Here is a 27,832-nt window from a genome sequence, read left to right as displayed (position 1 = left end):
CAAAGTTTTGAAACACATTCCATTTACAAATGAGCTGCCAAAATTCCAAAACAGATGGAATGATATCTACATGAACTTTTAGAAGAAGCAACAATACCAAAACTTCAATTCTGGTTCAGAAATTACCTTCATTTCTAAAAACTGTAGGTGGCTCCACATTTCTGAACCTAATAACAAAGGTTAGAAAAACTGCAAAATGGCATTCAAAAGGAAAGCATTACAAATCCTAACTACGGACACACAAAAAATAAAATATTCCTGAATCTCTATAACCTGGTCTAAAGAAATCTATAATACATATAAAAGAACTCACTCAATATTTCACTTCAATTAAAAGTAAGGAATCATCTGACTCTTTGACCTATCCTTCAGTAAAACAAAGGACTTAGAAAATTCCATGTAACTAAAAACCAGGAGCCCATTTACAGCACAGCTAATTATTCTCACCATTTCCCAAAGCTTCTGATTGACAAATTTTGTAAAAAAAAAATTCAAAATCTTTGCTAGAAACTTATGTTGGGGGCAGAAGAATTCAATGTTGTTAAGAAACATCATTCTATTTTAACTTTGGGTCTGATCTGAAATTAAATCATTCATCAAGTCTTATAAAATGTATTAAGGTTATTTCAGCATAGAAATAACACCCAAGACAATCATAAGAGGGTTCACGGAAAGTGCAGGAGCTTACTTAATTTTGAAATGACAATCCTATTCTATATTAAGTGATTTCATAGGAAAGAAAAAGGGGAGAAGAACAAAAAAGTTAAATGGTGATCAAATGTTACACAACAACTAACACAACACAAAATATTGTGAAAAACAAAAGTCAGCAAATCATTCAGGAGTTAACAGCGCATAATTATTTTCTGAATGAAAAAATACCCATTTGATCACATGTGGTCGGTTACATTTAGAAATGAAGCTGTTTATGACACCGGATGTAGACATAACTAAAAAGAGGAAAACAGCTTTTCTGACATTGAGAGTAAAGTAATTGGTCTTGAGTTTGCAACTAACCGTACCTGCTGCATGGTAAAGCTATTTGTTTGTGACTGTCTCAGGATCTGCAGGCTTGGATATCACCTTTATTAAAGAAAAATGTTAGGCTGCCAGGTATACTAAGTTGGGCCAGTAACTGGTACTAATTCCAAAGTTTCTGTAACTATGTCAAAGTATTTGAATTAGTGCTCCTGTTTCCAACCTTTCAATAGGATGACACATGTAAAGGGCCTGGAAAACCTAAATGATGATGATTTTCCTACTTTGCTCCTTATTCTTCAATGATCTTTGTATCATGCTGACATTCATTCTCCACAGAGATGCTCTGATATGGAACTAAGGTATCAAGCTTCTTTAGATGGTGGTAGATTTGTTGCACTCTAATATGTATCCTATTTTATTGTCACTTAATACGGAATATAGCTCATGGGTAATGTGAAACTTCAAGAGGATAGATATGATATTTTATGGCAAGTTTCTGCCTCACTAGTAGGTTGAACTAAGGTGTTATATGAAAGCCCAGTGGATGATGTCAAATATTTTGTTGAGAACAGATATCCTTGACTTCAAGTTGGGAGGAATTTGAATGACATCCAATCTTCTCATATATTGATGAGGAAACAGAGAACCAGAGAGAAAAGTTGAACTGCCCAAGGTCACATGGGAAGGAAGTGGCAGAGCCAACTCTGAAACCCAGGTGCTCTAACTACAAATCAAGTTGTCACCACCACATTGCACCACTTTGGCTGACATCAAATGTGACTACAAAGAAGTGATCTAAAAAGCAAAGACTGAATTATCATGGATCAGCATGAGAATTTGAAATTCCCCATCAAGTTTTCTTTCTATTTGGGTGTTAGAATATATTCAAATTATAATACATTCCATCTTGCTGAGGAGCTAAAAGACCATGAAACTATGTCCATAAGCCGCAATGGCACATTGAGGAAAATGTGATGAGCCACTACTAACAATTTTAAGAAATGGCCAGTCCCGAATGGGCTGATTTATATCTTTTACCATAGTGACTGGTGCCATCTAGAAAAAAAGGAAGGAAAGATTTATCAAGTACATACTATGTGCCAGTCACTGTGCTAAGTGCTTTATTCATATCTCATCTGATACTCACAACAGCCTCATTATTATCTCCATTTTACAGTTGAGGAAACTGAGGCAAATAGTAGTTGAATTACTTGTTCAGTGTCATATAGCTAGTAAGTATCTGAGACCAGATTGGAACTTGGGTCTTCCTGACTCCAGGCCTAATGCTCTATCCAGCTACATAGCCTGGCTTCCTCTAGGCAGTAATTACTGTCTTCTTTGGTCAAGACTGTGAGGTCACCAGTATTTCTGGGCCTCAAGTTGGCTCCTAGATTAGCCATCTGCTATATTGACCCATGAATTCAGCTTCAAATCATACCAGAAGTGAACAGTCTTGGCAGATCAATTCTTGCTAATCCAACACAGAAGACTAATTTGTGAACAACCTCCTTACCCCCCAGCATTGGATATATTGCAACAACTGCCACACAGCTGCCACTGGGTAGGGGTCAGCGGGTATAAGTCTGGGGAAAGAACTAAGATCAGATGGCTTGCTTGGCATGTAAAGAAGCATTTTAGCTCTCAAAATCTGGTTCTCTTTAGATTATGAAAAACTTACAAACTGATACATTCATTGAGCATAAAATTATGTTGGGTGCTTTTGTGAGACACAGAAAGAACAAACACTTGGCCTCAAGAAGTTTGCAGTCTAGCTAAAACTAACAAACAAAGCAATTAGAGAACTGTTTGCAGTTTCACAACAGGGCTTCAGAGAAGACAGGCCAAGCAGTTTGGGTTGAACTGTGAATATTAAGAAGAAGTTTCGGGTAGGAGGTAAAACTTTCTATTATTTCAATATATAATTAAATGCATATTTAGAAGCAGGGCAATGTATGATGTTTGATGAATACTATCAAATATGGAGTAACAAAGTATAACACAATTATAAAATAGGATATGATAGAAGTCTAGGGGAGGTAAAAAGGACTGTCAGAATGTGTGAAGAGAAGATCAGTTCTGGTGGAGGGTTAAAAGAGGAGGTCGTCTTTGAGCTGAGTATAATGGGGCATATTTGATTTTTATTAAAAAATCACCTCACTTTCATTGATGCCTTTTGTTTTTAAATCACATTCATTTGTGAATACTCTCCTCCTTCCCCTACTCCATGAGCTATCCTTTGAAAGAACTAAGATTTAAAAAGTTTAGCAATATTGTATATCCAAACTCCCCTACTCACTTCTGCTAAGAGGGAAGGGAGATGCATTTTATTAATTCTTTTCCAGGGGCTAGGCTTTATAATCACATTATAATTAAATAGCATTCAATTTCATATTTGTGTTCTTTATACATTTGTCTTCTTTATACGTATCATCTTCATGTATTTTTTCTAGTTTTGTTCCATCATTCTATATTAGTTCATATAAGTCCTTTCATGACCCTCTTAATTCTTCATATTTATTGTTTCTTAAAGTGGAGTAATATACTATGACATCCATGAACTACAATTTGTTTGGTCATTCCGCAATTCATGGATTGCCCCTGTCCCATTCCAGTTCTTTGCCATCACAAAAGGGGCTGCTATGAATATTGTGGTGTACACAAACTCTCCATCCCCCTTTTAATTCCCCTCTGAAAATAAAGGTTCCAATCCTCTCCCGTGTGGGCAGTACTTAATCATATTCTCACCCAGTTTGTTTCTGAGGAAGTGTGTGTAGTAAAGGGGAAAGGCCTTGGTTTTATAGTAAGAGGATCTAAGTTAGAATACCTTTTCTGTCACCATCACTTTGCTCAAGTTACTTAAACTGGCCAGGCCTTAGATTTCTCATATATGAAATGATTGTCGGCTATGTGACCTTTGGAATTCCTTCCAGCTTTATAATCTGGGCATTTTCTTTCACTGTCCTCCATTCCTAGAATCTCCAGATCTACGTGACTACTTTTGCATACCAACTAAAATCTCATCTTCTACAGGAAGCCTTTCCAAACTCCTCTTAATTCCAGTGCATCTACTCTTTTAATTATAGCTGACTTTGTATATACTTATTTGTAAGTTGTCTTCTCCATTAGATTATAAGCCCCTTGAGGGAAGTGACTGGTTTTTTTTGCCCCCTTCTGTATCCCCAGCACTTAGCACAGTGCCTCGTACATGGTAGGCACTTAAGAAATGTTTACTGAATTGCATTTATTTTTCTAATTGGTTGCCAAATCTCTTCATTTCTGTCATTCTGTCTTATTTCTTGGGTTATCTCATTTTTCTTCTTATCCTACTCATTGCTAAAGATTTCAGACTTATATATCCTTTTGCTCAGCTTCTGATTATATATAGATATAGGGGCACCTAGGTGGTGCAGTGGAAGGAGTGCCAGGCCTGGAATCAGGAAGCCTCATCTTCCTAAGTTCAAATCGGCCTCAGATCACTAGCTATGTGACCCTGGACAAGTCGCTTAACCCTTTTGGCCTCAGTTTCCACATCTGTAAAATGAGTTGGAGAAGGAAATGGCAACCCACTCCAGTATCTCTGCTGAGAAAACCCCCAATAGGGTCATGATAAGTTGGACATGACTGAAACAACTGAACAACATATACAGGCATGGTGTTTATACTCTGTGACCAAGACTTCCGTTGATACTTTCAGTTCCATTCTTTTTTCTTTCAAAATATGTCTACCTCTTCAAATTTTTTCCTAACTCTTGTTCTGATCATAATATGTCTCCCTCTATCCTTTCAATATGTATGCTTGTTCTTGGGACACTGCCCCATAGTATACATCTTGGAGCAGCTTCATTACATTTCAAGTTACCTTTTCAAGCTCCTGCAGATTTTCATCTCCTAAACAAAATTCAATCAAGAGGAAAGAAACAAAAAACAAAACCCTTAATTTTGATCTTTTAATGTACATTCATTCCTGACTAAATGTATGCTTCCAAACCATCATAAAATCTGTGTGTGTGCTTTCCAGGAAAGGTCTACATTCACACTCTGTGTAAGAATGTAAATGATTCACAATTCTAAGCCACCACCTCGGTTCCTTTCTTTTCATAGGGAATACCATTAAGAGCCTCTGTGGGCACGACTTCTCATTCAGCTCATACTTTTAAAGTCCATTTTCTTCCCCCATGGTTCCACAAACAGAGGGTGGTCTTTTGCAATACAACTTGAAAGTACAAAAAGGGCAATATGTTTTTCAGATATTATTTTGGCTACAGTTCCTGCACATGTTATTCATTATTTTTCTTATTTTCTGGGCAGCAACTCTCACTGCTCTTTGAGCACTACGGAGAAGCACCAGAAACATACCATTTCACTTGTAGAAAAAAAGTTATACAGGGTGACCCACCTAATACCGTTTTGCACAAGGTGGTTTTAATGGGATCAGTTAAAATGAATCACCTTTATTGTATAGAATATTTTAAAAATATCTACAATAAATAGCATCATGTAAAAATAAAAAGAATGTCCTTATAGAGGAATAGTTAGAAGGGTTTTTTAAGGGCAGGCAAAATGTATAGAGGAAGAAAATTAAAGAATTTTGTTTGGGAAGCAGTATCATATGATTCTTAACACTTCAAAAACATCAGCTAAACAATATGATGTGTCCAGGGTGACTTTATAATGTGTGAAATGGATTATTTGGCACACTTCAAATGCTTTTACTGATAAAATTTGATCATTAAATGTATTGTAAGGTTTGCTTTTGAAAGATGAAAACCTTGAGATTTGCATAGGAAGACATCAAGGGGACCTGACTTTACTTCATCATCCACAGGTATGAAAATGTAAGAGTGAGAACCACCCTGGTTGTTCAGAGATCAGGAGATTTAGTGTGAGGCCATTGTACTTTCTCTTTTGATAAACTTCCTTAGATTTCCCCTTGTGACTATCAGAATATTCCTCAGTGAGTTATGTTTGGCTGACTATGTGAGGAAATTTGCAAAATGAGAGGAAGAGATTCTTAATGTTATAACTAGATTTTTTCTTAACCCAACTTAAGAGAGTTTTTCAAAATCTTCCTTGACTTTAAATATAAGATATAAATATTTATAACATATATACAAATATAAATCGTATAAGATGGAGGCACTTTTAATTGATATCTGAATTTATGATGAAACCTAAAAGCCCTTAAAAGAAATTCTGAATTATTGTAAATGAAAAAAACTTTCTTCATGTGAATTGCTCCAAGTGCCACAATTACGTATTAGTGGAAGTTTCAATGACTGTAATTGGATTAATAGAATAAAAAGGAAAAATGGAATCCCTTACCTCCCAAAGGTTGTTTTACATTACCTATACAAGTAAAATCCATTCAAATATTGACTAATAAGACTGTAGTTATGTGGTTAGGGTAATAAGTGTCTTTCTTCATATCCTCCAAAGCTAAGACTTGTTAATGTAATGTGTTATCACAACTATTTAAGATCCCTTAAAATACAAAAACTGAGTCTACAGATGTGATAGATTGTTATTTCTTCAGAAAACTATTTTTGGAAAGAAATTCCTATGTAAAATGTGTTCAAGATACAAAAGTGATGTTTAATTTCAAATATCTTTTTCTAGCTAATTGAAGACCTTATAGATGAAATGAGCTGACATACTTAAAAGCACTTTATAAATGTCAGCTAGTTGTTAATATTATAGTTCCAAACATTAATTTAGAGTTAGTGGGAATTTTGGAGAATAGCTTAGTCCAACTCCATTTTACAGATGAAAAAATCAAGATCCAGAAATGGTTATGTGACTTGCCCAAGGTCACAAAAATACTAAGTAGATAGAATCAGGATGTAAACTCAGGACTTCAATCTGCTAGTGTTTCCGTTATCTTATTTTGCTTCTCTCCACTGCACTATCATGGCTTATACTCTTTCTGTTATAATGGAGAGAATGTTGCTTTTAAATAATGCTTGTTTTTAAATTGTGGAATTTTGCATTCATAGGAATGCTCCTTGGCAAATGTGCCTTATAAGTGGAAAAACATTAATGTGGCAGGGTGGTGGTGGTGGTGCTGGTGGTGGTGGTGGTGGTGGTGGGTGGGTGTGTGTGTGTGTGTGTGTGTGTGTGTGTGTGTGTGTGTGTGAAAGGTGCATGTGAAGTATGTAAGTTGTGGTAGAATCTGAGCCTGACAAAATTACTAGAAAGCTCTAGAAAGGGCTTAAGAACCTATAGTTCTCTAGTGACAGCAGAAGTAGGTTCAAATGAGGTAAAATTCATTCTAAGTTCAATGGAAAGAGGGATGAAGAGCTGTACAGGACATAAGTTTTTGGTCCCACAATTCCAAGGAAGGAAGTCCCCATCTGGGACCTGGCATTGATCTTTGATCACTGATTGTGCTTTGAGTGGCTAGTGTTGCTATCCATTTCACATTAGAGTGAGATGACATAAAATTTTAGTGCCAGAAGGGAACTTAGTGATCTAGGTCCCTTAACTTAAAGGTGAAGAAATACAGGCTTGGAAGTGAAGACATTTAGCCAACATCACGTAGAGTATTGTACTTTTAAAAATTATGAGATTCTGAAAGGTAGGAGGCTTTGTGTCTTCAATTTGCTTTGTTTACAGTGAATGTGAACACAGTAAATACTGTTTGAGAATAATGATGAATATAGCTGCCTAAGAATGGAGAATCAATGAATTAACAAATATTGATTGAATTCTGGAAAGAATCCAGAAGAGAGTGACCAGGAAGAGAAGATGGGAAGGAGAAAAGAACAAGCATTTATTAAGTACCTTTTATGTGCCAAGCACTGTGCTAAGAGTTTTACAAATATTTCATTTTATCCTTACAACTTTGTGAGGTGGGTGCTAATTATTATTATCCCCATTTTACAGTTGAGGAAACAAAGGCAGAAAGAGGTTAAGTGACTTGTCCAGGATCCTACAGCTAGGAATAATCTGGGGCTGGATTTTAACTCATGTTTTCCTAATTCCAGGGCCAGCAGTCTATCTACTGTGCCACCTAGCTGCCTAGGATACCAAGACTGTGAAGAATCTTTAGATCATGTCACTTAAGGATCAGTTGAAGGAAATGATATGTTAATTTAGCATAAAATTCTGATTTTCAAAAAGCAAAAAATGTGATACTGATAACTATAGGCTGGTGAACTTGATGGTGAGCCATAGCATCCTTTTGCATAGACTGAAGGGATGATGTGTGAACATTTAGAAACAGGTTAGTGGTAATATTAGGAAATCAGTATAAGCTTACTAAAAACAAGCTTAAAGTAAACTAACTCTATTTTTGATAGACTCATAGACTGGAGAATTCTGTAGGTAGAGACAGCTTTTACTAAATGCTCGCTATGTGTCAGGTACTGTCTTAAGTACTGGAAATACAAATACAGGGGGAAAAAGATAGAATGTGTGAGCATTTAACAAAGGCTTTCATGATATCCTTGTAGGCAAGATTGAGAAAATGAGTGGTATAATTATTAATTGGATTCACAGCTGGCTGAAAAAAATATTTAAAAAGTATAGATTAATAACTGATGTCAACCTGGTAGACAGTCTCTTGTAGTGTATCAAAATGCTACATACCTGGCTCTGTCCCTGACAATATTTTTTGTCATGACTAACGATCATATAAAGTATGCTTATCAAATTTATTGATGATATAAAGTTGAGAGGCATTATTAATGTTCCTAGATGCCACAATCAGCTTCAAAATAAACTCAAAATGCTGGAATACTAGAAAATAGATGCTATTTAAAATAATAAATGCCAATCCTAAACTTAGGCTCAAAAGTACTAAATTTAGAATGGCAAGGAAAGGTAGTTTAACATCAGCTTATAATTAAAACCTGTGAGTTTTTAATTCACTGTAAATTTGATATATGTTAACAGTATGACTGTGGGCTACAAATTAAGTTCAACATTTATCATTCACATATGATGTACAAGTGTTTCTTTCCTTCTCCCCAAAAAAACCTAATGTAAATTTAGTGCATTAATAGGGTGCAGAACAAAGGATTTAATAATTTCACTGTACTTGGACCACATTAAAGTATTGTGTTGAGTTCAGGATGCCACATTTTAGGTAGGTTTTAGACAAACTATACTATGTCTGAAAGAGGAAGATATGAGTGATGAATTCTTAAAGTAATGTCATAATGACAAAAGAATGAAGGAATTTGAGATTACTGTAATATTTGTGAAGGATGGCCATATGGAAAAAGGAATAACCTTCTATTTGTAATTCCATAGGACAGAATGAAGAACAATGGGTGGATGTTATTTAGAGGTAATTACATTTTGGACTTGTTCAAAATTTTTCCTCAATATATTTGGATTTTATCAAATGCTATATTGACCTACCTATAACTGGAAATATTTAAGCAGTTGTTTGTCCACCATCTATCGGGGATATTGTCATGGGGTATCTACATATATATGTATATATATATATATATATACACATATATGTTTCATATCTTCATTGGGAAAAGAGGTAGGATCAGATAATTTCTGAAGTTCTTCCAATATTAAGATTTTATGAAAGGAAAAAAAAATCTTGTGAAGAAGAGGGAAAGGAGTGACCAAGCAAATTAGAACAGAAACAGGTTTAGAGGAAGTAGAACATAGTATTAAAATATTGGAAATAGAGTTAAAGCACTTCAGTTCAAATTCCTGCTCACTAATTATTTCCTATGTAACCACGAGCAATTCATATTAATTCTCTGGGCTTAAGATTCTTCAAATGTATACTTAGATGGGGTTGGATAAGAAGATATCTGAGGTTGTGTCATGGAAGCTAAAAGAGGAGAAATTTTCAGAAGAGGGTGATTAAAAGAAATACCTTGCCCATATTTATAATGCTTTACAGTTTTCAAAATATTTTCACATAAATTGCTGATTGACAGAAAATAATATAGCAAAAGGAGCCCAAAGAGAATGACAAATCAGTAAAGGCTACTAGAACCACAAGTTAGGAGGTAGTTTTATGAAGTGTTGTCTCAGGAGTGCAGTGGGAAGGAAACCACTGGTGCATTAATGCATAAATGTCAATATATTAGCCTTTTGAGGGAACATAAGCATTAACATATCACTTTTCTTGTAAAGCAGTTTACTGCAAAGGAGTGTGGCATTCTTTTGGTATACATACAAAAATGCATACCAATCTGGACAAATATGCAACAAGGTAAAGTGACTGAACATATTGGAATTGAACTTAGAAACTGCTTGAGCATGGGGTGATATTTGGAAGGCATGGTTAATTCCTATTGTGGCAAATTATGTATTAGAAGGGAGGTGACTTTGAATTCCTAAAATTTATGCTAACATTGAAAACTCCAGCAGACGGAGAGGCTTTAGAATATGGGCCCAGTGATGGATTGAATGTTTGCTATTCAAGACAATGTCTAGTACTACTGGTACTACTACAAATAAAAATAATTGCTAATACTTATACCATGTTTTATGGTTTTACAAAGCATTTTTACATACATTATCTTAACTGGTCTTCACAATATTCCTGTTAGGAAAGGATCACCGCTATTAAGGTGATTACAAATGAGGAAACTGAGGTTCAGAGAAATTAAGATATTTAACAAGGGTCACACTGCTAGAAGTGTTTGGTATGGGACACCCAGATTTTTATGATTCCGAGTTTTCTGTCCACTATGATATTATAAATTCATTACCAGGAGGTTAGCCATGATGCTAACATTTGCATTAACATTTTTTAGTCATAGCAATTTTAAAATATCTTTTAAGGACTGTGTATCTTCATTAGTAGGGTAAGTATTAGAGAACAGAAACACAAAACTTTGAGGAGTACCATTTATTATTCCTTTCAGAACTGTTCAGCCTCCCTAAGAACCTAACAATTCTGATTTATCCTCCAATGAGCCACCAAAATGATTTTCCTAAAATGCAACTTCTATCATGTCAACACTATTCAGTAAACTGCTATAGCTCCCTATCATTTCTAGGATCAAATACAAAATGCTTTGTTTGGTATTCAAACCACTCCATAACCTAGTCCTCTTCTACTTTGCCAGCCTTCTTGTATCTTACTCTCTGCCATGTACTCTTTGATTTGGTGACACTGGCCTCCTGGCTGTTTCATAAATAAGACACTCAATCTCTTGGCTCTCAGTATTTTCTCTGGCTGTACCCCATATCCAGAATGTTCTTCCTCCTCAATTCTGCCACCTGACCTTTCTGTCTTCCTTTAAGTCCCAACTAAAATTAAAATCACATCTTTCACTGGAAAAGTCTCTCCCAACCCCTCTCGATTTTAGTACCTTCCCTCTCTTAATTATTTCCTATTTATCCTATATAGGTTGCTTTGTATAATATTTGTTTGCATATTGTCTCTCCTATTAGATTGTAAGCTCCCTGAGGGCAGTGACTATCTTTTGCCTCTCTTTGTATGTTCAGCACTTAGTACAGGGCCTGACATATAGTAGGTATGTTTAGTTATTGATTTATATGTAATGACAGTAAGTAACATTGATACAGCACTTACTATGTGCCAGGCCCTAAGGAGGACAATGAGAAAAAGCAAGTCTCACATACACTATACCAAAATATTCAGAACATCACTTTTTGTAGTAGCAAAGGGCTTGAAGCAAAATAGATGTCCACCAGCTCGGATATAGCTAAACAAGTGTGGTCCATGCAATGGAATATTACTGTGCTATAAAAAATGAAAACTATGAAGAACAGAGAAGAGCATGGGGAAACATATCAACCGATGTCAAGTGAAAAAAGCAGAACTAGGAAAACAATATACGCAATGACTACAACAATATAAGGGGGGAAAAGGAGCAGAATGCTGTGAGATGGTAATGATCAAGCTTGACCCCCCAAAAGAGATATACAAATATGCCTCCCTCCTTTGGAGAAGCGAGGGACTATGTGCACAGAATGAACACTAACATAATGTCAGACTTGTTTGATGTGTTACTTTCACTGAACTGTTTTCTTTTTTTCCACCCTCTTTTTTCTTTGTTATAAAAGGATAGGTCTCTGAGATGGTGATTGAGGAGGGATATTTTGGGAAATACATAATAGAAAGACATAAATATCAATAAAATTTATTTTAAAAATATATTAGGCATCTGCAATGTACAAGACCTACAGATATACAGATGAAAAAACGATACATCCCTTGTCTTCAAGGAGCTTAATTAATCTCTTCTCTCTCAACATGGATGACACTGCTAAATACTTCACTGAAAAAAATGGGGGTCATTCATGCGAGCACTCTCTTCTTTCAACCACCTCAGCACCCCTGGTGGAATATCCAAATGAGGGTTTCAAGTCGGCAGCTGAAAATGTGGGACAGGCACTCAACAGAGAGACTGGGGCTGCTGACTTGTGTGTTTATGGAAGTCATATACACAGAAGTGATAACTGAAACCATGATTGTGGTTGAGATCATTAAGGGAGGGAAGGTGTATGTGTACACACACAGAGACAGACACACACGAGTGCACGCACGCGCGCACACACACACACACACACACTTTTTCTCCCTGTTTTTGTCTCTATGCATGTATGTGTGCGTTAGTGTGTACATAATGAGGACCAAGAACACAATGTTCCAGGACATCTATCCTTATAGGTTAGAGGGAAGTTGGGAGGAAATAGGTGAACTACTAGGAGAGAGTAACAAAGAGGGAAGAGTTGAGAGGAGGAAAATGAGAAAATGAATGGATTAACATCCTGGAAGGAAGGAGATCAAGCAAGAACACAAAGGTTATGGTGAGGAGGAAGGTCATCACCTCCTCATTGCTGGATAGAAGAGAGGATAGATAAGCATTAGAGATTCTGAAGTATGGAAGAAAGACGGTTAAAGGAGTTCACTACGAATGGCTTCAATCTTCTAGGTTAAGTAGGAGGAAAGATCAACTTCAAAAAATAAAAAAAGAAGAGAGGTAGAGTCATAGACGCAAGGAAAAAGGTTTGGAAAGTTACTGCACAATTCATTATCAAAACTGATTGAAATACTTGCTATGTAATAATGAGAACCCACTAAGGTTGGAAAGAAGGATTTTGTAGCATATAGCATGGTTTCTTGACTTTCTTCAACAAAGTTTGGTAGCTAGGGAGCAGGTCACCCTTCATTTTTGAAGAGGACCAATGCCATCACAGAGTGATATCTTGACTTGTGTGCGAATTGGAGTGAAGTGAGGCAGAGTTGCACACAGATGTCAGCCTCACTCTCTCTTCTGGAGTCACTGAAGTCCAGTGGCAAGACAAAAGTCAAGATGACTGGTGATGGTCTGGGATGCAGTGGCCAACCTTGGCATCTTCAATGTCTGAACCAGCTCAAAGCACTCCACAGCACCTGCTTCAGCCACGTCCATGGCTGTTGGAATAAATTTTTTTCATCCACCCATTCTGCTGGGGAAAGCATTCACATGCTTGGAGTAGACCTCCCCCTAACTCACTGATGGGTCTGAAGGTCCGGTTATCCTCAACTTGGTTTAACCTCTCTGCTGAGACAGTTTTATCAGGGTATGATCACTGTACATGCTACAGCTCCTTGGAGTCACAGGTGAGAGTGAGCTAGGGAGCAGGAAGTGAAGGCAGATAGTGGGGATGATCCAGGGTTGGGAATTGGCAGGGCTAGGCCAAGAGAATAACATGAGAGTGATTCAAGAGTGGAAGACCAAACCCTACTGAAATGTCTGTATACTGTATCAACACTGTGGAAGAGGGGAAATCAAGTCAGAACAGGATTAATAGACTGGGAGAATTAGGAAGGATTAAGAAAGAGGAGATCAAGTTGAGGATAATGAGTAGCTCAGAAAAAATGAGACAGTGGGGAGTACAGGACCTAATCATATTTAACTCATGCCAACAAAAATACCCAAAGAACTCCTTTATAATGCTGGCTATTGGGGATGGGACTAACACCTTCATATTATAGGCTCGCTGTATTCTATCAAAATCACACAGCTGGTTGTGCTGGTGTTGGATAGGATTTAACCCCTAAAGTCTACATTTGTATAAAAATATCAATGGAAATGATGAAAAAAACCTACCTTTTTCTATATGTAGATAGTTTATAACAAGTCATCTTAATGGGTACTAGGCTGTAAGGTAGCCATAGAATTTCTCAATGGAGTGGGAAGAGCAAATGAATCCAATGGAGCAGGAACAGCTGACTACTATATTGAAGAAAAATCTGGCCATTTTATATAGCTATAAACTTATCTGGGTTTAGTCACATGCGTCTATGAGGGAAATACCTGCTTAACATTTTCAACTTTATTCATACTTTTCTGGGAAGCAAGTATGAGTTTGGGATTCATTAGCAGTTTGTAAGTCTTTCCCAAGCCAAACATCTGCTTGGCATTCATAGTGTTGCAGCTTTTCTGGAAATGAAACGTCTGCTGAACATTTATTAGCTAGATTTGTGCTTCATGACTCTCCTTTAAGTGGAATATTTTTGGAGGAATCCTTTCTTAGAACTAAAGAGAAATCCAAAGGGTTCCAAAAACTGAACCTAATTGCACCCTTTATTTAGGGTTCTTCTCACATCATGGCAAAAAAATATACAAAGTGGCTCTCCAGATCTCTTTTCTGCTTGCAAGATCCCCTTAGTAAACCAAGGTGAAAGGTTCTGATTGGTATGTCAGTCCCAAGTGACAGCAGTTACTAAAATTGAGTCTCTTTACAGAGTGAACGAAAAAAAAATAGCCTGGAAGGGGATTAAACTTTGATTAGCAATGTTGCAAGTAGGGAAAAATGCTTACTTCAATTTAACTTCTCTTTTTGAGAAGACATGGATACATAAATTATGTAGAAGAACAGTGATTACCAGACAGTCTAAAAGCTGGAGGCTGTAAGCCAATTTTCAACCAACTGTCACAGAACATAAGTTTCAAAGTATGTTTAAACTAAACTGACAACTGTAGGAAAAAATGTAAAATAATTTTCAAGGCTGGTCTACCAGGACTGATGAGGACCTTGGAAGCCATGAGCTATTTAATGTAGACAATTTTCACCATTTTATTCCCACCCTTTCAAGCAGGGAGTGTTCAAAGCAGCATTACAAATGGTTATTGAAAGAAAGCTGACCCCAGAAAAATAAGTATCTAAATAAAACTAATGCTCAGTCAAGACACATTCTACTCTGGCCTTAAGATGATAAAAAGTAGAAAGTTAGAGATAGAATGGACTTTACAAATGATATAGCACAAGGACATCATTTTGAAGAGAAGGATATACAAGCCCAGAGATGTAAAGGGATTTGCATAAGGTTGCACAGATTTTTGTTGTTTCGTCATTTTTCAGTTGTATCTGACTCTCTGTGACCTCATTTCGGGTTTTCTTGACAAAAAATGGAGTAGTTTGCCATTTCCTTTTTCAGCTCATTCTACAAATGAGGAAACTGAGGCAAACAGGATGTGACATGCCCAGGATCACACAGCTAGTAAATTTCTGAGGCCAGATTTGAATTCAGGAAGATGAGTCACTCTGACTCCAGGCCTGGCATTCTATCCACTGTGCCACCTAGATGTCCTTACCTGGTAGAGACAGACTGAGGCTTCCTGTCCCTCAAGCCAAGGCTCTTTTTTTACTAAGTCACTTGCAGCTTTTACCATACAGAACTCCCTGAACCTCTAGACTAGTTCTGGCCATGAAAAGGTCAAATCTTCCCTAAGTAACAGACTCCACCTGTGCTCAATTCAGTGAATTTTAATTGAATTCAATTCAATAAACATAAGCACCAACTCTGCATAATATACTGTGCTTGGCGCCAGTGATATATAAATGAGAGAAGACACACTATCTGCCCTCAGCTCGTTTGCCATCTAGTTAGAGGGAATACAATAAATTTGCATGAAGAAATTTCAGTGATGTAAAAACAAAATATATCAGTTAAAATTTTATTTAGGGGGAAAAAGAAAAAGAAGTATCTAGAAGGCTGTAAATGATTTCGCTAGGTTTCTGTTATTCTTTACTTTTCCCAAAATCTCTGACTTCTTATTGAGGATCTTAGGGTTTTACAATCCTTGCTTTGAGTGATAATTGTAATAATAACCACTACATTGGATCCCATAATAATTATAATGTACAAACAAGGACTCTGAGGCGCTCAAAAAGTATCACGACTAAAGTCAACTGTTTGCTCTAAGTGGACAATATAGTGGACAACATAATTTAAACACTGATTTTAACAGGCAAACACTTCTAAATTTTCTTCTTCAATTGTGCTGATGTGTCAGGAAAGATAGTAATGGAGTTAATTTTGAAGATGGAATGGAGCCTAAGAGCCACATTATCTACTATGAGACAGTTGGTTTTCCTTCCTTCACTGTAACTAAGACGTGAGGCTTGAGGGAGAAAGGATGGAGCTGAAGAGGATCAGATTGTGAATTCAACTTAGGTGTGGATGGGCTTGAAATATGCCTTTAAGCATACTAAGTTTCAGAGACGAGACCATAAAGCCAAGACTGAATATAAATAGGCTTTGGAAAGGGTTCTGTCCAGTATCTATTTTGAAATATTATACAATACTGACCTGGAGGTTCTATATTGAAAAGACTTACAGGATAGGATAGAGTCCCTTGACAGAAAGGGATTTCACGAACCTGAGAAAGGATTAGGGACACTTTCCTTTTCTTACAGGGAATGATAAACTGTTTCACCCTAGCTATGTTTATTAAGGGGTAAGAGTTTACTCATCGACACAGTGTTTGAGGCTTAGCTGAGCCAGGTGCCAAGGAGATGCCCTATGCCAATGGTCTCAATGCCAAGAAGCACAGTGCCAATGTCCTTGGTGCCAATAAGGTGCAGAGATGTAAATCAGCTAATGGCCCTGATGTAATTGTGGGCTTGAAGCCATATATAGCACCAAGCAGGAAGCTGGACAAGATTCCTTATGGGAAAGGGGAGAATATGAATTAAGATAATTAGAAGAAAAATGCTGAGGAAAGATATTTTACATTAAAAAAAAAAACAAAACAGAGCAAAACTCAGTGCCTGCATTGGGACCTTCAGGGTCCTCAAACGTGTATAAAACAAGACCAAGGGAGGAAGAGGGCCCACACACATCTTTATAAACTTAGCTTCAGTGCTGACCTGCACGTGTATAATAGAATGTGATTCTCTCCTAAGGGCTTGGTGCCTTAAAGATTCCTGAGGCCCATGTGCCTTGTGACTACTCCAGGATTGGGATCTCTGGAGGCAATTTCATGAGTCAAGAACATATTTTTTCTCTCCCTTGACTCTACCTCCTAATTTCCCTCTCTGTTCTGCTGTTGTTTAATTTTGTGGTTTAACGCTGTGAAGGGGGAGAAAAGGCAGCTTACTGAGAAATGCTACCAAAAAAAAAAAGTTTAGCTGTGATTAGTTTTGCAAAAAAAAATCTGCTTCTCAATATTTAAACTAACCAATTGTAAATTTCCTTTGACTCAGCTCATCAATTTAGGTTCTAGAAGGAGTGCTCTCTGTACTTCCAAAAAATAAGCAAATGGCCCTACAATTCAATCAAGATTTATGTACACTTGACTTATCATTTATGAGCTCTTTAATTATTATTACATTAGTAAAAATAGTAAATTAGGAAACTCTATACACTAACACTAATGGAACAATGTAAGAGTGGAACATTAAAAAATCTCTCACCAGTGAGCTATGTGAAAGGTCATGAAGGGATACAGTACAGCATTTTGTCCCTCAGGCTCAAAGGAACAACGCTATAACACTGGCAAAATGCTTTACTATCATGTTCATTCATCCGTGTTATAGGTAGGAAACAAAGAATGTATGTGACTTTTAAAAAGGTTACGGTGCTAGGGGGAAGAAATAGACCAATTTAATTTGTTGATTACTTCATCTTGCAGACTATATCTTGAAAATGCATAAATACAGCACAAAAGATGGACACTTTAATATCTTAGGGATAAACAACATAATTTCACAATCTCTGAGTAACTTAGTAGAAGGTTTTTGAAAGTATTGCAGCCAAAAAGATTTATCACCCCTGTGTGGTTGAGTTACAGATGAACTTAGGAAGGCTGGCCTTCAGGCAACGTGGAGTCCATCTCTGTTTATTCCTATAGACTTTCCTGCAAGAGTTTGCATACACTTTGTTGGCTAACCATTCAAGAACCCATGATCACCTCTAGGACATTCATCATGAGGCATCTAAGTAGGACTTTAGTGGAGACCAAGTATCCTTGGGATAGTTTTATTCACTTATATTTTAAATGATTAAAATATGTATTTTAAAATTTGCTAATCTATATCGAAAATATGGATTAATAAAGATACAAAATATTCAATGAAAAATATAAATGCAGAATTATAAAAAATATTGCAGCTAAAATGAAACAAATTTGTAACTTTTTAGAAAGTAGTTTTTGAAAAATTCTCAAAACTAATAATTTATGTATGGAAACATAATTTTTGAGATTAGTGAAGTTTAACTAAGTGATTTGCAAGCAGTTCCAGAACAAACTAACATGAAGGACATTTATACAGATGATGTGAAGGACACATTTAACTGGAAGGCTTTTCATATGAAGAAAAACAAACTTACCTGCAACAAATAACAGCTTTGCAGGACAAAGCTAAATCCAGGAAGTACTGTCTCACTCCAAATGTTAAGGCATACTTCAGAGTTTTGCCATCGATTATTAGAGCAAAATCATTTTCCTTCCTGAGAGCATCACCAAGGGTAGTACAATGATGGCTGAGGGTTTCTCTTGTTGCCTGTAAGACATAAAAACTAATTATTGATTCTTAGACATTCTAATCAGAAAATCAAACTTTATTTTTTTATGACAAAAGCAACAAATTACATTTGTGTAGTGCCTTTTACTATTCCAAGTGCTTTCAGGGATCTGACTTTTTTCTTTAAAATTAAATTTTATAATTTATTGTTTATTTTAAAATGTATCCACACATGCCTTCTACCACCCAGAGAACCATCCTTTATAATAAAGAATAAAAAAGAAAGAGAAGGGAAGGAAAGGCAGTTCAGCAAATGTAACCAATATGTGAACAGTTGGGCATTCTATGTGTTGGTCCACATTCACAGTTACCCACCTCTGCAAAGAAGGGAGGAAGGTACATCTCATATTTTGAGGAACTTGGTCATTAGAGCATTCAGTTTTAGGTTCCTTTGTCCTCTCCATTTACATTGTTGTAGTCAGTGTGCATATTGTTTTCCTGGTTCTGCTTTCTTCTTTGTAATAATTTTGTAATTTTGCAGTAATTCACATGTATTTTCTCTTGTTTTTCTTTATTCTTCTTATTTATTATTTCTTACAGCTCTCAGCAATATTTGATTACACCTCTGTACCGCAATATATTTGGCCATTCACCATTTGGTGGACTATACTGTTTCCAGTTTCTTGCCACTAAAAAAGGTCCTGCTTCAGGCATTTTGGTATATATGGGATTTTTCTTTCTATCTTTCATCTTCTGGGGTATAGCTTACAGGGGAATCTTTGAATTCACATACATACCTTATTTGAGCCTCACAATAATATTACAAAGATTTTTCCTCCTCTGGCAGTTTTGTGTATAATATAATTTTATATTTATAAATTATAATTTAAGTATAAATTAAGTATAATTTAAGTAACGATTAAACATATTATCCACACAGATAATTCATTATTATTTTTCACAAGCAGGAGGAAACAGAGATGTAGATTTTCTCGAAGTAATTTATGGCTGATTTGGAATAGGTTTCTGTACTTATATTTGAATGTGGCTATAACTGATGCTCTTGACTTATAAAAATATTTTAACAAAACAATCCAACTACATGAAGTGTGATGGTCCAGCTTCCCCATCGTGCCTTCTCACTCAAGCTTGTGCTTTTCTACGCTGTATGGTATATGGAGTGCATACTTCTGAGAATGATGTCAAACGCCAGGCTCAAAGCAGTGTTCTTTTGTAAACTTCATAGCTTACAACTTCAGTGAGGACAGGGAGAAAATGACGGGAGCCTCCTTTCCAGTTGAATCAAAAATAAAGCCTTATTGTTATTTTTGAAAATTACACAATTGAGCAGATTAGGGGATAAGAAACAAAGAAACAAAGTCAGATTTACACTGAAAAATCTATAGCAGACTGATTACCTGGATTATGAGTTTACTATGTAGAATTAGGTGAGTATTAGATAGGTGAGTATTTTTTAAATAAAATTTTGTGCACTGCCCTAATTGTGCTTCTGGAGAGAGTGGAAAGAACAATGGAATTCAAGGTAGAGGGACTGGGTTTGAATCCTCGCTTTTACTAAATGTTTGACTTTGAGTAACTGATTTTACCTCTCTAGGCTTCAGTTCCCTTATCAGTAAAATGAGGGGGTTGGACTGGATGACCTTGAAGGTGCTTTCCCATGCTATCTTTATGATCCCGAGAGGACATGAATAATCCTTAAATACTTATTGATGACAGCTATATGACTGATAGTACCTTCAACCAAAGACTTTTGCTATATTGCCAATTCCATGGAAGACATTCTTTCAACAGTCTTACAAATTAGCAGGTTTTGCTCACTCAAATCTCTTCTTATTTTTTTCAAATGAATGCAGCAACTAACTTACTTATGAGCCACGGAAAAACTTGCAATTATTGTCAAGGATGAGCCGTGAAGCTAAAATAAAAACCAGGTAAGTCACAAATCTGTGTGTGAATGCCCTCATTAATTAGCCTGAAGGATACAGCTAAGAAAAAAGAAGATCCTCTCTTCCTAATATGTTTTCTCTCTCTTCTAAGACATTTCTCTGACACCTTTTGATTTTTTAAAGACCTCTTATTTATGGTATAAATGTACCTGGCCTTCTTGGTGATTATCACAGATCTTCAGAAATCAAAAGGTGTCAGGAGATGTAACAGAGAAGAATAACATTTTTTGAAAGGTGAGTAAAAAAATTCTTTCTAAACTGAATTCTCCTGTCAGCCCACCTAGGGTGATATACAGAAACACACACACACGTACAAACTAAAATGTAAAAAAAAAAATCTTCATTTTGTTTTTCTTGGCAGAATTAGTTTTGTTGGCTATGCATTGTTAGTTATGTTTTTCCTTATTTTTAAAAATGTACACTTAATTTATTTTGTTTATGTAAATATATTTCTTCTCTCTAAGATTTGAGGCCATACTTTATGACCATATTGCATTGAAGCTTATCTCCTGGAGTCAGGGGTAAGTTTATTAGTATATGTTGCTCTATTTTATTTTTGTCTCCTGAAGGGAGAAATGTTTAAACATTTGAACCTGACAGCTTGTGAAAGTGAAATTTCACAAATAAGCTAAAATAAAATAGAAAATGAATACAAGAACATACAGTATTAAAGAATGAAACCACCATTTCTCTTTCCCTTTTTACCTTTCCTACCCCCTTCTTCCTTTTTACATTTCTTCTTTAGAGTAGAAAATAGCATCTGTTGCTACAATCAGAACAGTTTCTACATTATGAGAGATCAGGATGGTGCCATGCAGCTTCTGGAAACAGACAGAAGGGTGGTCACAGAGAGTCAGCCATCGAGATAGGGTATGCATTACCTCAAATCAGTGAATAAAAAGACCTGAACTGTTCATTTACATGTGGTCAGGCCATAAACCAAGATAAGAGTTGTGAGAACTTAAGCTGGATGGCTGGCAACAATCACTGTCCTAGTCAGGCTCCTTTAAATTTAAACTGAATAGTTCTGGAAGTGGCATAAAGGATATCATCCAAAAAGAAAGTGATTTTTAAAAGTGGCTGGTCATGTAATGCGAACCAAGAATAAGAGGACCGTCATGTGCTGCAATGGATCCAAAATGCCAAAAAAAGGATTTGGGAGAAGGCCTTCAACATGTTAGGTAGATCTCCTGGGGGCAGAATAGGAGAACATGGACAATAATCCCACATGACGAGAAATCATGGATGGGCTGTGATCTTCTGACATCTACAGAAAGTGTTAAAGTTCTATAATGTAGACGTAGTTCTCTTTAATACCAAGATGATTATTTTCCACAAATAGGTTAGTCAATAAGCATTTTAAGTATTTACTACATGCTTGGGATACTGAGAAAGGAAAAAGACAGTCCTTGCTCTCAAAGAGCTCGTAAAATTATTCCTAGTTCTTAGTGAACTGCAGCTGCTCCTGATCAGTTCTTTAATATAAAATCACATGGCATAGAAATCAACTTCTGTGCTTAGTTTTTACTCATTTCTCATGCCAACAATTCTGTCATCCATACAATAGCTTTTTTTTTTCTTTTCATGGACTAAAGAAGATGTTTTAATGCTCTTATCCATATATAATGCATTTATTTATATATATCTATTATATAATGCATACATTTATATAGGCATATGGTATCCACCAATGTGTATATATATATATATATATATACATATGCATATCTACATATAGTCATATATGCAAATAAGCATATGTACATATATACACATAATTGAACTGCAGGCATTGTTAGTCATACATATTTCTTTGGCACCTCTGAAATTGAAGTTCATTCAAGTGGCATCCTCTTTATGAATTTTCCCCTATAGGTTAGATTTTTGCTTTTGGAATCATTAAGATGCACGTGTACATTAGAACAGTGTCAATAACTTCTAAACATGGGAAAAGAATCTTTGCTTCTTTTGTTGGCTACTCTTTCTTTCTGCAGAGCTCCCCAGCCCCCACCAAAAAAAACCTACCTTCAAAACAAACTTTCTTCTTTTATATCTAACTGCACTTACTTTCTTTGTGTTAAATCTTCTCAATTTTATGTTATAAACATTACTTGTTTTATCTTTTGTAGTCACATTTGTGCCATATTTGGTCCAAAGATGATACTGTTATCCATAGTTGTAAAAGTTATTTCCTTTGCCTCTCTTCTAATTTATGTCATTGTCTTCAATATCAAGACCATGCATCCACTTGGTATTGAGGTATATGATATGAAAAGTTGGCTTGTGCCTAATTTCTGTTTATAGCATTCAGAGCAAGTTTGTAGAACATTGACTCTTTACATAAGTTGACTAAATCATTAGATTTATTGAATACCAGTACTACTTTTTGCTCATTTATAGTTTTCCTAATATTGAACTAACTATATATTCCTGTTATAAATCTAACTAGGTCATAGTATATAACCTTTTAGTATGGTAAAGTTGTAGACACTGAAGTTTCTTTGCAAACATTTTGTTAAAATGTTTATAGTGATATTCATTAGAGATATTGGGTTAATAAATGCTTATTGGCTAACCAAAGCTTTCTTTTTCTGATTTATTTTCTCTTGGTTTATATATCAAAAACACATTTGTCTTACAAGAATTGGAAGAAATGATTTCTTTCCTTCTTTTTGCATGTAATTTACGTAATACTGAAATTAATAGTTCTTTGAATGTTTGACAGAATCCACTTATAAATTCATTGAGTGCCAATTTTCCCCCCATCTGGAATTCTTTTGTAGTTTATTCAATTTACTTTTCCCACATTAGGTTAATTTTTCAATTTATTCTGCTAATCTGAATAGTTTATATTTTTACTTTCATCAACTTCATTTGTAATTGTAAGTTTTATGACAAAATGGTTCCTAATAGTTTATTTCCTCTTCATTTGTTGTTGTTTCTCCTTCATTTTTACTTTAGCAATTTGGTCTCCCTTTCTTTTTGTAGACCAAACTTGCTAGTGGTTTATTTTGCTAGTTTTTCCAAAATATAAACCAATTCAATTATATTTACCTATTAAATTTTTGCCTATTTTATATATTCTATGATTTTTAAAATTTCTATTTTTGTGTTTAGTTGAGGTTTTTCAATTTGTTTTCTATTTTTTAGTTACATGCCTACTCCATTTATCTGTTCTTTCTTTTTACTGATGAGAGTATTTAGATTAAAATTCCTTCTAATAATTACTTTGTTTCCAACAAATTCTGATATGCTGTCTTGTTGTCAGTTTCTTTAATGAAATTACCTATTGCATCTATAATTTCTTCCTTGATATATTTTAACGGCTATTATTATCCACTGAAATTTGAATCTTTTCTTCAAGTGCACTTTATCAATTATAATTTCATTGTTTTGTGGTCAATAAAAGATTCTGTTATTCTCTGTTATTTTGTGTTCAGTATTTTTTCATTTATTATGAGGATTTTGTGTTTTATCACAGTCAGTCTTTGTATGCTAAATTGAGACATATGCATATTCTTTTCAATTCCCCCTTCCTTCTACACCCATTGTATTCCTCTTTCTCATCTCTTAATTTTTTTGTGTTATTCCCTCAAATTCACCTTATACTCATACACTCTATGTATATTCCTTCTAGCTGTACTATTAGTGATACAATTTTGAAGAATTATAAGCATCATCTTCTCATGTACAGATGAAAATGGTTTAGGTCTATCAATCCCTTATTTTTCTTTTCCCTTTTACCTATTTATGCTTCTCTTGGGTCTTGATACTGGAGATCAAGTTTTTGGTTCAGTTCTGGTCTTCTCCTTATAAAAGCTCGAAATCCTTCTATTTCATTGAATGACCATTTCCCCCCTTCATGTGTTATGCTTAATTTTGCCAGGTAAGTGATTCTTGGTGGTAGTTGCAGCTCCTTTGCCTTCCAGAATATCATGTTCCATGACCTCTGATCTTTTAATGTTGTAGCTGCTAAGTCCTGTGTAATCCTGACTGTGGCTCCCCAATATTTGAACTGTTTTTTTGCTGGCCACTTGCAGTACTTTTTTTCTTGACCTGATAGTTCTGAATTTTAGCTATAATGTTCCTTGGAGTTTTTATTTTGGGATCTGTTTCCTGAGGTGATTAGTGGATTCTTTCAATGCCCATTTTGCCCTCTGGTCCCAGGATATCAGAGCAGTTTTCCTTAAGAATTTCTTGAAAGATGCTGTCCAGGTCCTACTTTTGATTATGGCTTTCAAGTAGTTCAATGATTCTGACATTGTCTCTCCTGGATCTATATTCCAAGTGAGTTGTTTTTCACATGAGATATTTTATATTCTCTTCTATTTTTTCATTCTTTTGAATTTGGTTGACTGATTCTTGATGTCTCACAGTCATTAGCTTCTACTTGCCCAATTCTAACTTTTAGGGAGTTGTTTTCCTTAATTAGCTTTTGTACTTTATTTTCTCTTTGTCCAATTATACTTTTTAAGGAACTGTTTTACTCAGTGGATTTTTGTATCTCCTTTTCTATTTGGTCAATTCTACTTTTTAAGCAGATATTTTCCTTTTCCAAGCTTTGGACTCTTTTTTCATAAGTCTCTTGCTTCACCCTCAATTCTTTCCCCAATTTTTCTTCTACTTCTCTTACATGATTTTTTAGCTCTTTTTTGAGCTCCTCTAAGAGTTCTTTCTGGGCTTGAGACCACTTCCCCTTTTTGTTTGGGGCTTTGCCTATTGGTGTATTGACACTACTGTCCTCTTCTGAGTTTGTCTCTTGATCTTCCCTATCACTATAATAACTCTCTATGGTCATATTCTTTTTTGTTGCTGTTTTTTTTTGCTCATCTTTTTTGGCCTTTTCCCTTTCTTTTAAATTTGAGCTCTGCTTCCAAGGGGCATTGTCTCAGGCTTCTTGTGCCAGGGGCTGCAGGCTCTGGCTGTTTACCTGGTGAACCACTGATGTTGCCCGGAGGCCCAGGGTGGACTCTTCTGTTTGGTGCTGCACCGAGGGGGCTAATGTGGAGGCGGCTGGTGCTGCTGGAGGCTGTAGGGATCTGGCAGCTTACCTGGTGCTGAGCTGGGATCCTAGTGCTGGTGTCTGCATTTCCCCAGAGATATAGTGAAGTACATGGAGTTCTGGCCACTGGAGGTTACCTATTTGCCTGTGGCTATGCTGAAGCACATTAGAGCTAGAGTCTGCCCATTCCTCTGGCCTATGCCAAGGCATGTCAGGGGTCCTGGTGTTGGCATTTGCCTGCTCTGTGGCACTGGGGCTCAGAATCTACCACTGGTTTCCTGAGGTGGGGCTTGCTGGAATATTTCCTGTCCTGGACTGTGCTCCCCTTTTACCCAAGTGAGACAGACCTTTCCTGCTGAGGAAACTGAGGCAAGCAGAGGTTAAAGGATTTGCGCAGAGTCACACAGCTCAGACGTTTTTGAGGCTGGATTTGAACTCAGATCTTCTTGATTCCAGGCCCAGTACACCATCCACATGGCACTTGCCTTCCCCTCACTTATGGGATCCTTATTATGATTCCTTCATACTTGAACTCTTTCTTTCTGGACCTTGCAGTGCTTTTTTTCTTTGACCCAGAAAATTTGGATTTTGCCTATACCATTCCTGGCTGTTTTTAATATGGGGTTTCTTTCAGGAAGTAGCCAATGGATTCTTCCTATTTTTACTTTAAAGTTCTATTTGATTTGGGAAGTTTGCTCTTATGATTTCTTGATATATGGAATTCAGACTTTTTGTTTGGTCATGATTTTCAGGGAGTTTCATAATTCTTAAATTTTCTCTCCTATTTTGATATTCTATTTTTTTTCAGTCTTTTTACCTCCCCCCCCAATATTGCTTCTTGTCTCATTGTGTGTTCTATTTACTTTATTGTTTAAAAATAAAAGTCCAACTACTTGGGTAGGTTTATGTATAATATTTCATTAAACTCATATTTTTCCTGTTTACTTATATCTTCAGCTTTATTTTCTATATTGGTAGTCAGTTCAGTGTTATTTTCCCTATTCCCTACCCCCACCTCTAGTCTAAACCCTCACAGTCTAGCAGGGGAGGGGCAGGCCCTATTTGGTTCTGTCCTCTCTGTAGTTCCGAGACCACTGCTAGGTCAGGATGGGGTTGTTGGTTCTAGGCTCCACAGTCTGCCACAATCACTGGCTTCTCCCTTTGTCTCCTGGTGGCCCAACATGGGAGTTGGCCTTTAGGTCTCTGTCTTCTTTTTTTGCACAATCTCTAATAAGGCATTAGCTCTGTCTCCTGCTGCAATCCTGACAGGCTCCAATCAAGTGTTGGTAATTATTTTCATTACTTCTACATGTTCCTTTGCAAGGAAGTTCTTTGTGAATACAATCACAAAAGAAACCTCTGACAAAGAAATCTGACATAATTTTATAGTGAAATAAAATGGAAGCCCTGACTTGGGTGGAATTGATCATAACATGCAAGATGCCATTTTAATTTTGGCAAAACTGGGCTTGGCAAAGTTGGAAGCAACAAGAGGCCAGATGTGCCAAGAAAATGTTAGGCTACCTAAGAGCTCTATTTTTAATGACCAAAAAAGTAACCCTGAAGAAAGCAACCCACATTAAGTCAATACTTCTCTTCTTTCAATTCTGTGAAAAACCCAGAGATTTCTCTGCAAGGGCCAGGATAATCTTACTCAAGAACATGGCCAAGGAAGGTCTTAAAAGAAAATGTATAAATGCAATTAGAAGAAAGACAGAAGTGAACATTGACAGGTTCATCTTCATATACAAGGAAGAGAAAAAACAGGAAATAGTCAAGATTATAAGTACATGGTTTCAGATAGGATGCTTTGACCATTTACCTCTAAATTTGCCTTGGATTCAGCTGTTAAACTTCTTCAGGTTAGTCAACAAAAGAGATGAAAAAAATCCTAAAATAATACATACAATATGTGCTAAACTATTATAATTGTACCAGATGTCCTGACTGCTTCATCCCACACTTCACCCCTGGCAAGTTATTTACAGCCTTGTTTAAATGGTATTCTGAAGTTGACCTCTCCAAAAAATCCTGAGAAGAGTCCATTGTTTTCTTTCATCCTGTCTATTCTGGAGAAGACATACCTCTTCCCAATATAATGAAGTTACCAACATAGTATTATGTTTATGTATTTAAATTACTGCATATTCTTCTATTGGCTCAATGTTTCTATTAAGCTGGTTACATGCAAGGA

General features: G+C 36.1%; 1 protein-coding gene across 1 annotated transcript in view; it reads right to left on the bottom strand.

Moving 5' to 3' along the window:
* ATP8A1 (ATPase phospholipid transporting 8A1) overlaps window positions 1-27,832 on the bottom strand; it is a 297,433-nt gene that overhangs the window by 77,973 nt on the left and 191,628 nt on the right. The window contains exon 25 of the mRNA XM_036763200.1: window positions 18,536-18,708. Within this exon, the coding sequence (XP_036619095.1) occupies window positions 18,536-18,708 (173 nt within the window). The remainder of the gene's footprint in view (window positions 1-18,535; window positions 18,709-27,832) is intronic.

The sequence above is a fragment of the Trichosurus vulpecula genome, chromosome 6 (assembly GCF_011100635.1).
Source record: "Trichosurus vulpecula isolate mTriVul1 chromosome 6, mTriVul1.pri, whole genome shotgun sequence".
In the NCBI taxonomy this organism is placed as follows: domain Eukaryota; kingdom Metazoa; phylum Chordata; class Mammalia; order Diprotodontia; family Phalangeridae; genus Trichosurus; species Trichosurus vulpecula.
The sequence above is the reverse complement of the archived record's forward strand: the minus strand, read 5'-3'. Positions and strand labels throughout refer to the sequence as shown.